The sequence below is a fragment of the Pinus tabuliformis genome, chromosome X, assembly GCF_031772625.1.
Source record: "Pinus tabuliformis cultivar Carrire ecotype Pingquan chromosome X, CPIR1, whole genome shotgun sequence".
In the NCBI taxonomy this organism is placed as follows: Eukaryota; Viridiplantae; Streptophyta; class Pinopsida; order Pinales; family Pinaceae; genus Pinus; species Pinus tabuliformis.
The window spans coordinates 491,340,510-491,355,587 of record NC_142308.1 but is presented as its reverse complement, the minus strand read 5'-3'; the positions used below and the strand labels follow the sequence as shown (position 1 = coordinate 491,355,587).

Here is a 15,078-nt window from a genome sequence, read left to right as displayed (position 1 = left end):
CCTTCAGTGATTTACTGTGATAATCAGAGTTGCATTAAACTCATGGAGAATCCAGTATTTCATGACAGGTCAAAGCATATCGGGATCAAATATCATTTCATCAGAGACTATGTTTAGAAGGGAGATGTGAAGCTTGAGTATATTCCCACTGATGAGCAGGTTGCAGATATTCTTACCAAAGCCTTACCACGGGGCAAGCATGACTACTTCAGAGACAAGATGGGTGTGGTGAGGAACACCTTCCTCAGTAAGAGGGAGTGTTGAAATTTGATACCGAAGGACAAGTGGTTCCCTAAGGCTTTGATCTTTGGCCTAAGGAAAAGTGTCCAAAAAGAATTTAATTTTTCTCCTAAAGTGACTTTATAATTTTTATAAAGTCAAATCTAATTTAAAAGTGACTTTAAGTGATAAAGTTACTAAAGTCTAATTTTAAAGTGACTTTAATAAAGTCAATGTAAAATTAGAAAGGAAAAGTGACTTTGGAAATAAATGACTAAGTGGGTCTTTATTAAAGTGGGGTGAACTAAAATAGAAAGAGAGATTTAAATGAGCATTTAATCTCAGCCCTAGATCTCAATCTATTTCAGCCATTGGATTTAGGGATTACCCAAAAGTCACTTAGGGTTAGATTAAGGGAGGAAAAGTAGGAAAAGGTCATTCATTCTTTCATGAGCAGATTTGAGAAGGAGAGCAAGAGAGCAAGGGAGATTTCTGGACAGTGAGGAGAAGGAGGCAGCAGTTTGGCACACATTCCAAGGCAGAGTTTCAACAAGTTCGTACAGCGGATTTTCAGCAAATCGGAGTTTCAGCAAGTTCGTACAACAGAGTTTCAACAAGGCGGAGTTTCATCAAGTCCGTACAGCGGAGTTTCAGCAAGGCGGAGTTTCAGCAAGTCGGAGTTTCAGCAAGTTCGTATAGCGGAGTTTCAGCAAGTCCATACAGCAGAGTTTCAGCAAGTCCGTACAGCTAAATTTCAGCAAGTCGAGGGCAGAAATCCACACAGCTATATTGCTATTTTTTCGAGGAGGTCATACAACATTTATTGTTGTTCTATTTTTCTGTTTGCAAGTTTTCCCAGTTGGCTGTGAGGCATGGAAAACAAGATAAGTTGTAAAAGTTTGCTTGCTGATTTTTGCTGAATATTTCTCACTGTAAAAGCATTTTTTAGAAATAAGAAAGAGCTCTCGAACTGGTTTTCCCCAAGAGTTGTAGGGAGTTTTTCCAGGGTCACCTTGACAAAAAATCATTGTGTTTAAATGTGTTGAATGGCTGTTTGCGTGTGCTGATTTTTATATTTCTGCATTTTCTAGCATTTTGTAAAATTTCTAAAATTTGTGTTTTCAGCAAAATTTATTTTCCAGTTGTTGAATGTATGGATATGGGAAAGGGCATTTAACTATTTTGGAGAAATAAGGTGAAACTGAAAACCCGGGTGGGAAATGAGAAATTTTTACATATTTCGCATAACTCTTCCTTGGGGAATCCAATTTGGATCAAACTGGTGGCATTGGAAAGAGGATACAGAGGGCCATTATAGGTCACATTTTCAGAATTGGATGATCTGAAAGTACAGAGTTACATTAGAGGCAATATCGAGCTCCTACAAAGTGAAAAAATGTGTGTAGATTCTTTTAAATTTTTGCTTAAGATTGGTTTGAAATTTATTTTGAAGGAATTCAAAGGGCATAGTAGAGCATTATTATCGGTAACTGATGCCCCGAGGAAAGAAAATGCAAACACCTAGTAAGCAACTTGAAAAATCTAGCATGACTCATGAAGAAGAGGAATAAATGCTACATGATATATCGAAATTACAAGAACAAGTGCAACAAATGTCACTCTCACAAAAGCTAACGGAAGCTAAGATAAATGGCGTGGAATCTAAGATAAAGGGCATGGAAGCTAAGATGGATGATTTGAAGATATATTTGATGACAGATTTGAAGAGAGACATGGCCGATTTGAAGACAGACATGGCAGATTTGAAGACAGATTTGACAAATTTTCTACAAGAACTACTTACTGATGGTGAAAAGGTAGTAAAGGAAACTCATGATGTGAACAAAAGAAATGTTAATCATGATTTCATAGACTCTAATGTGGGATTGAAGACCCACCATATTTCAAAAATCGATATGAGGAAGTTTGTTGGCAAGGATCCCGCAACATGGATATTACAGATGGAGAAATTTTATTCATTGTATGGTAGCAAAAGATTTGAATTGCTTCTTATATCCAGCACTAGAGTGTCAAGTGATGGTTGCAAATGGAGGAACAATAAATTGCTCTGGAAAGTGCCATAATATCAAGCTATTAATGGGAGAATATGTATTAACTAGCCCAATGCTTTCCATTCCAATGGGAGGTGCTGATGTTGTACTAGGAGTCCAATGGCTACAATCCTTGGGTACAATAGCTTTTAATTTTCAAGAACTTTTCATGAAATTTTCTGTGGAAGGAAAGGAAGTTGAATTAAGGGGTATTGTAGTGAAACCGGGAAAGATAATTAGCTCTAATGGTATGACAAAGCTTCTAAAAAAGGAACAAAGGGGTGTAATTGCACAATTATGTTCGCTAGATGTTTCCACATTGGAATCATCTATTTCTCCAGATCTCCAAAAATTCTCGGACAATCATTCCAAGGTATTTGAGACTCCCAAAGGCCTGCCACCTATTCGTGATCATGATCATGCTATTCATCTGATTCCAGGAAGTGTTCCTCCAAACATCAGGTCGTATAGATATCCCTATGACCAAAAAAGTGAAATTGAACATATGGTTGCAGAAATGCTAGAGGCTGGTATAATTCAACCGAGTCAAAGTTCTTTTTCTACTCCAGTAGTATTAGTGCACAAGAAGGATGGATCATGGCGCATGTGTCCGGATTATAGGGAGCTCAACAAGCTCACTATTAAATATAAGTTTCCCATTCATGTCATTGATGAATTACTAGGTGAATTGCATGGATCAATTTACTTCACCAAGTTGGATCTTCGTTCAGGATATCATCAAATCAGAATGAAGACTGAAGACATTCCGAAAACAACATTTGGAACTCATGAGGGTCATTATGAATTTTTGGTCATGCCTTTTGGCCTTACCAATGCACCTTCAACATTTCAAGGTTTGATGAATTCCATTTTCAAACCATTCCTTAGAAAATTTGTGTTAGTATTTTTTGATGATATACTAATCTACAGCAAGTCTTGGAAGGATCATGTTGAACATGTTGACAGGGTGCTACAACTATTGGAGGAAAAACAATTATATGCAAAAAGATCCAAATGTTTCTTTGGAGTACAAGAGGTGGAATATCTAGGTCATATTGTATCTCATGAAGGAGTTAAGGTAGACCCTAGAAAAATTAAAGCCATTAAGGAATGGAAAATCCCCACATCCATAAAGCATATACGAGGATTTCTCGGGTTGACAGGGTATTATCGCAAGTTTGTTAAGAATTATGGGAGAATAGCAGCACCACTAACAACATTATTGAAGAAAGAAGCATTTTCATGGACTCCAGAAGCAACAAAGGTCTTCGAACATCTTAAAGAGGTAATGTGCCAAGCATCGGTCTTAGCTACACTGGACTTCACAAAAACCTTTATTGTGGAATGTAATGCATCAGGAAATGGAATTGGTGATGTTTTAATGCAAGATGAAAGACCCATTGCTTTTGAAAGTCGTCCAATCAAGGGAAAGTTTTTACACAAAGCTATTTATGAGAAGGAAATGTTGGCAATACTCCATGCACTTAAGAAATGGCAACCCTACCTAATGGGAAGACACTTCAAGGTAAAAACGGATCATGATAGCCTTAAATACTTTTTAGAACAAAGATTATCCTCTGAAGAGCAACAAAAGTGGGTCACAAAGATGTTGGGTTATGACTTTGAAATCATCTACAAAAAAGGGAAGCAAAATGTGGTGGCAAATGCACTCTCAAGAAAGGATGAGGATGTGGAAGCATTGTTGTGCGCCATTTCTATGATCCAACCAGATTGGATAAACGAAGCAAGGGAGGAATGGAAGAATGATGAAGAAGTGTGGGCACTTATTCGAAAGTTACAACAAGATTTTGGTACGTATGATACATTTAGCTGGCAAAATGATTCTCTATGGTACAAAGATCGCTTATACCTCTGTAAGAATTCCCAACTAAAACAAAAGATTCTTATGGAATTGCACATTTCTCCCTTAGGAGGGAACTCAAGATCTTTAAAAACTTATCACAGGGTTAAGAAGGAATTTTTTTGGGATGGCCTTAAATCGGATATTCAAAAATTTGTGGCGGAATGTTTGGTTTGCCAAAAAAATAAAGTTGAAACAATTAAGACACCGGGTCTATTACAACCTTTATCCATTCCAAGCCAACGTTGGGAGGAGGTTTCAATGGATTTTATCACAGGTTTACCCAAGTCTAAGGGAAAGACTGTCATCATGGTGGTAGTTGACAGACTTACCAAGTATGCACACTTTTGTGCATTATCACATCCATTTAAAGCCAGTACAGTTTCTACTGCATTTATGGAAACAATTCAAAAGCTACATGGAAACCCAAAGATTATTGTAAGTGACAGAGATCCCATTTTCACTGGAAATTTTTGGACAGAATTATTTTCTTGTCTTGGTACTCAGTTAGCTCATAGCTCATCTTATCATCCTCAATCTGATGGGAAAACTGAGATAGTAAACAAATGTTTGGAAGGATATCTGTGTTGCTTTGTATCTGATAAACAGACACAATTGGTCAAATGGTTTCCTCTGGCTGAATGGTGGTATAACACTTCCTTCCATACAACAAAAAAAATGACCTCATTTATGGCACTTTATGGATATCAGCCACCATCCATCACATCATATTTAAGAGAAAATTCTAAGGTTCAAGCAGTGGAACATCACATCGAACATCAACAACAAGTCCTCCAACTCTTAAAGGATAACCTCATGTTAGCATAGAATAGAATGAAACCACAGACAGATCAACATCGTAGCGAAAGAAGTTTTGATGTAGGTGATTGGGTATTCCTACGGCTACAACCATATAAGCAAATGTCCCTCAAGCAAGCTAAGAAGGATAATAAATTATCACCAAAGTATTATGGTCCGTACAAGGTGTTGCAAAAGATTGGTACTATGGCATACAAATTGGAGCTTCCTGCAGCTTCTCGATTGCACCCAGTTTTCCATGTTTCATGTTTAAAGAAGGTTATAGGCGACAAGCTCCCAATTCAAACAATATTGCCAGAACTTGATGAGGAAGGAAAAATTATATTGGAACCAGAAGTAGTCATAGAAACAAGAACTTGACATCTATGAAATCGACCAATTTCAGAGTATCTTATCAAGTGGAAGAACTTATCCACTGAAGATTCCACATGGGAGGATGAGAATTTTATACAGAAGCATCCAGAACTACTCAAGCATTGAGGACAACACTTTTTTGAAGGAGAAGGGCATGTTGGGTCCCTATAATACTAGTGATTACCCCATTACTATTGTAGTTGCATCCCTTTTAATATTGTTGTGCCCCTATTATCTCCATATTGTTATTATTGTGCCCCATAGAATCCCTCTATTGTTATTTTTGTGGCTTTATATTATTATTGTTAGGTCGGTTGGGTTATATTGTGACTCCTTAGACTCCTATATATAGAAAGGAGGTTTTGTTATTTGAATCATCGAAGAATTGTTCATTTATGTAATGTAAAGGAGGTTGCCCCCTTGAAGAGGCTGAATTCTAAGGTGTTGATCTATCTTTTCTTGAGATGGTTTCATAACAAAACCACACTGAGATACAGAGAGGCTGACCACTTGAAATTTGAAACACTTTTTATATCTCTAATGAAGTATTCTAATATTCAATGCATTGACGATAAAATATTTAGCATGCTAGGATCAATGTTTTTTCATGTTGATTACCGTAGCCTGCCTAGATGTCTTCCAATTTGCTTTAGACAAAGTGCATAAATCAGAATTTGGTCTCATTGAGCCATCATTATCATCCTTTGATACCAAAGAGCCATATTTTGGAATTGAATTACCAATACAAAAATCCAATTATGTATCTTTTCCGGCATGTACAATTATCAATCTCAAAAGACGATAAACTATGGTAATCTTACAATATAAGTGAAAAATGGGTTTTCCAATCTAAACCTATATATTTTGATTTCAATAACTAAAGATCCACAATTAGAATGTACCACAACTAAATATAATAAAGAATTTTATGTAAGAGTGGTAATCCACCTTTGTCCTCTGTAAAGGTTAATTCCATTTCATATAGCTCAAGGCTAAAGTTGGTGATTGCTTCTCTCCTAGTGTATCTAATTGTAACCTTGTCATATGCCCTATAAAATCCCAATTGCTTATTTTATTTGAAGTTATCATTGATATGAAAATTTCAAAACATGTAATAAACAACATATCACAGATATGGAAATTTTAGAAACTTATATTAAACAACAGATTAGGCATTATTTCTTGTCACAAACATTAGCTTACTCCATTTAAATAGTTTAACTTCTTCTGAAATTAAAGAATACATACCTTGCATCTTCCACTCTGTTGTCCAATAAACCTAATTATACAGACCTGGTATCATATGCCAACAAAAATCTTATAGAGAAACAATACCAACTATTTTCTATGAAATGGTTTTTTTATCAAAGTTAACAATTTGTTCCAAACTGAAGTAAGTCCACACTACAATGTAGAGTCTTGCTTATATAATGGTTCACTACAATATGAATCTTGCTAATATCGTGGTTCAATAAAAATCTACTATATTTATGAATAAAATTTATGTAAAAAGAAATTGAAAGTACATTAATAATATTTTATTAATTTATATTATTTATAATATTATATACTTCATGTTTTTAATTATTATTAATATAAAAATCTATTCATTTTTTTGACAAATCGATAATTCATTCTACAGACATAATCATGTTTTCTAAGAAAAATCAATATATGGCAATATGACCAGAGATTTTTGATACACATGCATTTCTAAGTCCAATGCTTGGATAAATTGAAAAATGAAAGCATCACTTGATTTAAAAATATCAACCAAAATTTTTAAGTGCAATAAGTGTGAAACAAAAATCAATGAAATTTTTGGTTGAAGGAATAGATACATCTACTTTTTTCTGAGAAATTCTCCCATTCTAGCTTCACATCTACCACATTTGTGCAAGGTCACACCTCAAGAACCATCACTATATTCGACCATAATTTATTTTTCCCTAACTTCATGGTTCTGCCATGCTTAGAACCATACATTTTCACACAAGGTACCTAAAATTCCCTACAATAAAAAATTATTAAAGCAACTAGTGAGGGGAAATCTACTTTTCCCAATACCTCAATAAAATCCTACTTAACCAGAATTGAAATATCCCATGGTTTCCTCAATCCACATGAAAAGTAATTATATAATAAATAAAATTCCCTCTTGGTTGAGAAGGAAATGTACCAGACATTTACACACACATTTACATGCTTCATGTTCTATGGTAAATAACACAGAGGAGTACTTATTGCATGTTTTATCTCATATATAATGGTCCCCAAATATTAGTTAACAAGTTTATATTACCTTCAATTGCATATAAACAAATCCCAATCTATGTGATCCAGTTAACTTTTAAATCTTGAGTTTTCAACAACCTTTTTCACATGCAACCTATGTTGCTACATACTAGTATAACTAATCATTGTGCTTTGAGTCATAGTGGATTTCATTAAATTACAAAGGATTATTTCTACATTTTTGAAGAAAATTTGTATACACAAGACTTTTTACCCTTTTGAAAACATGTTAATTTGATTCTAATATCTTATATTCACAACAGCGACAAAAAAATAAGAAAAACTAAGAAACATTGTTAAATAGTTATACACACAAATATAATTTCAATAAAAATTAATGGATAATTGATCATTGAAAAATCCAACACAAAAGGCTTAAAATTCAAGTAGGCACATTGACATTAGCGCCCACCTCCAGTAATTAAAATTTTGAATTTGTTGATGAAAAGAATGAATGAGGTAACCTAGGCATTAATATTATATCAGCAATTGTAACCCTCATAGTTGAGATAAATTGGTTGAAATAAAATTCAAATAATGTTTCTTTGGGTAATTCCATATATATGGATGGCTATTTCCAAACATGACATCATATTTTCATCATTGAGCAGCTTAGCCCCAAAGACAAGATTATGATGATTTAAATATGTAAAGTCATATCGTTTTGATTGAACATTGTGTCTTGCAATTCATTTTTGGAGTGATATAAATTTGGATGGCCACAACGAGATGCTACAAATACAAATACAAATAAGAAAATCATTAGCAATGATAACACTATAAAATCAAGTTGAAAATTTTCCAAAAGTTGTCCTCGGATTCCAAATTCCCTGGACTCACATAATATTTCATGATCCTCTATGTTGCAACCAGATGGGATCACATGGCCATATAAAGTAAATACAACCTGATAAAACTAAGTACCCTACAATGTAAATGTAATGCAACCTAATACATCTACCACAAAACTCTTGGAAAATGTTGTTGCCAATACTATGGATCTAATATAAAGACCCACAGGTAGCATTAGGATTTGGTGATGGTGGCCTTCAAGACTAGCATGATTTGTAGAATGAAAGTTAAATAGGAGATACTCTGCAAAAAATTCCATTGTTTCAATGATCTCCAACTCTCCATGTGGAAGAGGAAAATAATTGTTATGAAACATGATCATCTTGATTAAAACACAATAGCCAAAGAACAAAAGCACTAATAACTACAATCTAATATGACAAGAATAACATAAATAAACAATACTAAGAATAGCTCTAGTGATTATAGATTCACCTAAAATATAGTAAAATAAATGGAATTGATAGCTTCGAAGTCACTCTTGTAAGTAAAGGCTTTCATAGACAAAACCCTTGGTCATTCTAAGTATTCCATATTCTACAAAACTTAACTAGGGAATATAGAACAAAGGTAGGGCACAAATTCTCTTTAAGGAAGGAAAAGGAAAAGTAATCCCCTCACCTATGATTGGAAGATATTATTTGGAACATCCCAAGTCACTAGAACCACTCTGATAAAAATAATTGGTGCCTCATTACCCAAGTAACAATGAGAAAATTCTTATAACCTAATAACCACAAATTTAGTTAAGGCAACTCAAAATGAAATTAAAAATTATGCAGTAGCACCGACACCTCAATTAGCTTCAAATTTAGCCCAAAACCACTTGTAACAAATATTTGGCTACAATTACTCAGTAATCTTGTGAATTAAATGTTATTAATTACTGGCGTCCATTGTGAATATATACTACAAATTCTTGGGGGATGGATACAAAATGAACACGTTGAATAAGAACTCGGTCAACCGCCTTTCCGTGTGGATGGGATGACTGTATATCTTCAAATTTTTACATTTTTTAACTTGCAGTAGGAGCACTGGAGTAAATATATTTATTGCTTCTCTCTCCTAATCTCATTTTCGGCCCCTTAAAGTCTAACCGCTAGCTAGGTCTAAGGCACAAATTGACCTAGTGTTGAATATTCTGATTGTGGAAGTATTCAACATTGGAAGGAGTGTTGGATGCCCCAAAATCAACTCCTTTTAGTGGCCAATCCATCCATTGTAAGGTTCAATTATTATAGCCTAGGTAGATATTGGCCTCTTGAGTCTAGGTTGATCCATTTGGCTCTCGATCTCTCAAGACCTAGGTTGTTTGTGCCCATGTTGAGCCTTGTCCTTAGATAGGGTTATCATCTATAAGCCTTTCTTGTCACCTTGATCCTTGAACTTGATATATCATTATGTGACCTAACTGAAGGGAAAACTCCCTCGTGGTTAAAGTCCATAAAAGCGCATGAGGTAGTGGCCTTGGTGACAATAGGTTTCACCTCATTGTTGTCCCTTGCTTTAGTTTTTTCCTTGTAGGTTACCCCTTTACAAGGCCTACTAGATTTTAAGGCAACACTATTTACACGAGTCCCAATCGAAGAAACTTGGCTCTCTTCTAGTTCTTCTTCTTAATTACATGTCATCTATGTATTCGAGGACCCACCAATGAAAATTTTTGCATCTAATTTTATTTTATCTTATTGGCTTCTAGGCTAGATTAGATTGATGTTAAATACCATGAATCAACTTTGTACAATCTCCCACTTCACCTTTAGGGGATTGAGAGACATGACATTTGAAGCTTGAAGATGTTGATGGTCATATTATTTACTTTTTTACATGAGATAAATTTCACTTTGATCCATTTGATTTTTGTGCACAAAAGCTCTGAGAAAAATCCCTTTAAATTGGCATTTTGCAAGTAAAATAAGAAAACAAAAATCTGGAAAAGTGCTTAGAAAAACAGTTGTTTCTACTCAAATAATTTGGTAGAATACTCATAAATTCTATAAAAATGTTTCCTTAGATAATAAAATATGATTCCCAAATGTTTCAGTTGAAGATAATCCCTTTCTTATTGGAAATGAACTTAAAACATTAGTTGAACATTTCTTGTTCATGTGCCCTAGTTAACACCGTGAAAGTCTCAGGAAATTTTGAAGATAAACATTAGAGAAATTTTGAGATCTAAAATGGGTCTCAAAACAAAAATGTACAACCAAAATCAAATTTATAAGAACCAATAGGATTCAATATGATTATGTCAACCATAGGAGATGATTCACCATCTTTCAAGTAAAATAGTTTAAAAAAAAAAACTACTTTTTCAACTTATCTCTCTATATTTTTACTCAATTTTCGAGCATGAGAATTCACTGGATGTATAATTGAATTCCTCATCCAAGGAGTATGCATGTTGTAGACTTTTAGTGGACCTTGCTACATGAAAGATGAGAAATACATGAAAAAAGTTAATGCAATCACACTTTTCATGTATTTCTCATTTTTCGTGTAGCATGACCCATCCAAAGTATGCAACATGTGTACTCCTTAGATGAGGAATTAGATTATGCATCCAACGAGTACTACCTCTTTAAATTTGAGTAAAATCGTAAGGAGATAAGTTGACAATATGAGTTGAAAAAGTAGTTTATTCCTTTTCCCTCTAAAATTTGATGATGTAATCTAATCTTATTTTATTATCTCCACTATTATTTTATAATATTCCTTAGGAGGCCCATTTTAGACCTCAAAATTTCTTTAATGGATGGTGAAAAATATGAAAAGAATGAGCATTGTCGGTGTGCCAGGGATGCATGTCCAACATGGCATGAGTGTGTTGGATAAAGACCACATAAGATCTCAAAAATTGAAAAATGAATATGTAGAAATGACATTATGGGTAGTTTCTTAACTCCCCAATTCTTGGAAAGTTAACTTTGCAGACACAACTGCATAGTTCATTCTATGCCAGACTTTGCTTGTTCTTACTAGGTCATGGACTCATTGACCGAGTCTTTTAGGCTAGGTCTGTCTCAATCAAATGTTGAACTTCAATTGAATTAGACTCATGAGTCTAGGAAGAATAGGACTGAGTCCAGTAACCATGCTTCCCATAACTCAGAATTATATATTTTTAAATTACTTTTGGGTCCCCATGCATGTTATTTCAATGTAATTTGTAGCTATGCAAAACATGAATCTTCACATGTTAAGTTTCAAGCTACAAGTTTTTATGAAAAATCATAAAATTTTATCATGGATTTAACAATACCAAGAGAAGCTTCTAGATTCATGAATCTAGGAAGACTAGGACCGAGTCTAGTAACCATGCATGTTATTTCAATGTAATTTGTAACTATGCAAAACTTGAATCTCAACATGTTAAGTTGCAAGTTGCAAGTTGTTATGAAAAAGCATAAAATTTCACCATGGATTTAAAAATCCCAAGAGAAGCTTCTAGGCTTTCCAGTTTCACCAAACTAATTATTACATGCAAACAACACACACGTGACCAAAGACATATAACTGGAATTCGGTTCAACAATTCTTGTATTTGTGTAACCACAACAATTTTGGAGCACCATGGACTCGATAAAGTAATAGTTCCAATCCAATTTCCACACCCATTATCTAGCACTGGCCTCAACTTTTGAAATATTTGGTTGTGTGACCTAAGGGAATTTGGTATTGGACTTTGATTTTTTTAGGTTTTAGAGACATAGTTTTCAGTCAAACTAACTGAACCAACAATCTACATTATTTTTTTTCTGATCAACTTCCTCTAGTTTGTGTTATTCCTTACTAACAATCCATCCATAATGCATGAGAAAATTTAATCCTATGGTTCCCTTTCTGGAAAATTTATTTTCTTCAATGGAAAGAGGCTGTGGATTGTACAATGGGACCTTCTCCTTTGCCATCATTTGCATTTGTTTGATTCTTTTTTGTAGTTGGTTTAATGGAATTCTTTTACATAACAACCTTACTATGATATATTTTATAATTTCAATGATTATTTTAGCATTTGTTTCTTAGATTTATTGATTTGTTTCATCAATTTGGCTTTGCTCTCCCTCTAGGAAAAGCATATTTGATTTGCTCCTTTAAAAGCAGCAATGCCATATTTTCAAGTGCACTACTTTAAAATACTCAATATGTGTGTGTGTGTGCACGCGCATGAGTGTGTGTGTGTGTGTGTGTGAGAGAGAGAGAGAGATTTTTTTTTTTTTTATGTTTGAAATTTTATTACAAACAATATGACATATATCATAGATTGTATTGCACCAGTTACTAAGTGATTAATATATTCTAGTTTTTCCTAATGATTCTTATTATATGTTGATGACAAGATGGGAAGGAAGCAATATAATCCACTCCAATTGTTCATAGGATTCCTTCTAAACCTATATATATTCCTAGAGACACCACAAAAGCTCACAAAAGAAGCACACAACCATGGATCACAAATTATCTCTTCTAGAAATCATCCATGACCTCTCATCCATTCCCCTATATTGACAGTTTCTCCACCATCTATAATCCAAAAACCATGGCACCTTCTCCAACAAAAACACTCCAACCTTCAACTTGTATCTAACAAACCTCAAGCATTCCTCCTAAAACAACAACATGAATATATCCAGCCTTTGAGAAGGCAAGGATCAAGCCTCTATGGGAAACTACCCCCTTCTTCCCTTATAAGCAATCAAAGAAGGAACCCATGTAGTGGGAATCAAAGCAAAGAAAAACCCTCTATAACATAGTAGCCTCACTATATAGTATAGAGAATTTGTAAAATAACAATCCTTATAATTAACTCAAAATAGAGCTAAAAACAATCTCCATAATTACATAAAATGCACATGCATACACAAAATCAACATAAATATTTGGGAATGCCTTGGGAAAAAATATTAACTCAAGTAGTAAGAACAAGAAAACTAGAGTATTTCCTATGCCAAATTAAGAAATGAACTATATCTGAGCAAAGGATTGCCAAACTATTATTTTGGATCAAATCTTGGAGAAAGGACACTTCTATTAGTTGTAGTGCTTGTCATATCATGGATAACTTATGGAAAACAACCACGGAAGGTAGCCCAAACAAGATATAAAGCATAATAACCCCTTCTTACACAAGTAATGGACAAATATGGCTTCTAAAACCTTAAAAGCAAAAAATAGAAAATAACTTGGTTAGTGTTCAAGGAGAAAAATCCCTTTACATAGATATAACATGGTCGGGCATTTTTGTGAATACATTCTAACGTGAATTTCTTACATCCAAAGACACGAGGAACATCCTCTGTATATTATGAAGCACTATCAAGCCTTATCTTTGCTACTAGAAAGTGTGTTATTTTACCAGAGTTACAATGCTTACGCAATTGTTTTTTTGTGGAGAGATATGGACTTTGAATTAGTGTCTTCCTTAGTGGAACTACATCCTAGTTCTGGTGCAAAGAAACATATTCTTGAAGAATTATTAGTTATATCTCCAACACAAGGTTCAAAGTTTAACTTAATGAAAGAAATGGAACGAGAGTTCAATCACCAGTGGGACTCATCAATTGAGAAACAGCTATGTAATCCCATAGAAGATTCTTTCATAGAAGAGGACATGAGAAGTTCAAATAGTGCCAGGAAGGTGCCAATTCAGTTTTTCAACCGTCTTTTCATGTCTTGTATGTGGATGGAGCTTCCCATTCTATAAATTATGGTGATGGAAATATCATTGAAAATTGCACCATCTCTGTCAAGAAACAAGAAGTTGATGTGTCCAACAAACAAAATGAAACATTGATAAAATATGTTGGACCAAAAAGTAAATGTTTGAGAGGGATAATCCAATTATTTTTAGTGCTATTAAAGGATTTTTTTTTACCATCACATCTCATAATGATGAGACTTTGGATGTGGAAAATAATGAATCATTACTATGAGCAGTTCCTTGACAAAGTAGAGACATAAAATTTAGTTGAAGATCAAACAGGGACACAATGAAGGATACCCTTTTTCTTCAATTATTTTGATGTTGTTGGTGTTAATATTATTGACGTGTTCCATTATGTGGAAAATAACAATCCTTCTACATATACCACTCAATCAAATGAAATAACATCTGGAACCACATTGTTGGCTAAAAATCTAGCCAAATCATCAATATATGCTAAAGTAAAGTAGTGTATAAATTTTGATATTGTATTGATCAGGGCTTTCAGTTGGATTAGTGAGTTGATGCAGTGTTTAGGTTGAGTATTGGTGTTACGTTTACAATAATATAATTACTTTTATTGTTTAAGAATAAGGTGATTGATTTGAGTCTCAGTTGGTTCAGTAATTGGTTGATTGAGTTGGTTCAATGATTGAGTGATTTTTTGTAGTGACCAGTTTCAATTTTTGTATTTGGTATTGGGATTAAATGATGGTAGTGGGTCCAATTTAAAAATTTGATGAAACATGGCCTACAAGTTGTGATGTTCTGTAGTAGGTGGATCCAGTGTCAAAACTTATGAAATGTGATCCATGAAAGTGTTGAGGGTTGGAGCCTTCAATGAGGGAGTCAAATATTCCTTCCAATAGTAGCTTGTAAATCAGATCAAAGGGTTTTATCTCCCTTTTGATGGGTGCTGG

At 34.1% G+C, this 15,078-nt stretch overlaps 1 protein-coding gene across 1 annotated transcript; it reads right to left on the bottom strand.

The window, feature by feature from the left end:
- Window positions 1-8,239: 8,239 nt before the first annotated feature.
- LOC149140812 (uncharacterized) lies at window positions 8,240-8,773 on the bottom strand. The gene is given in 1 exon segment (XM_089451071.1): window positions 8,240-8,773. A coding segment is annotated over 1 exon segment (534 nt).
- Between the last annotated feature and the right edge of the window lie 6,305 nt (window positions 8,774-15,078).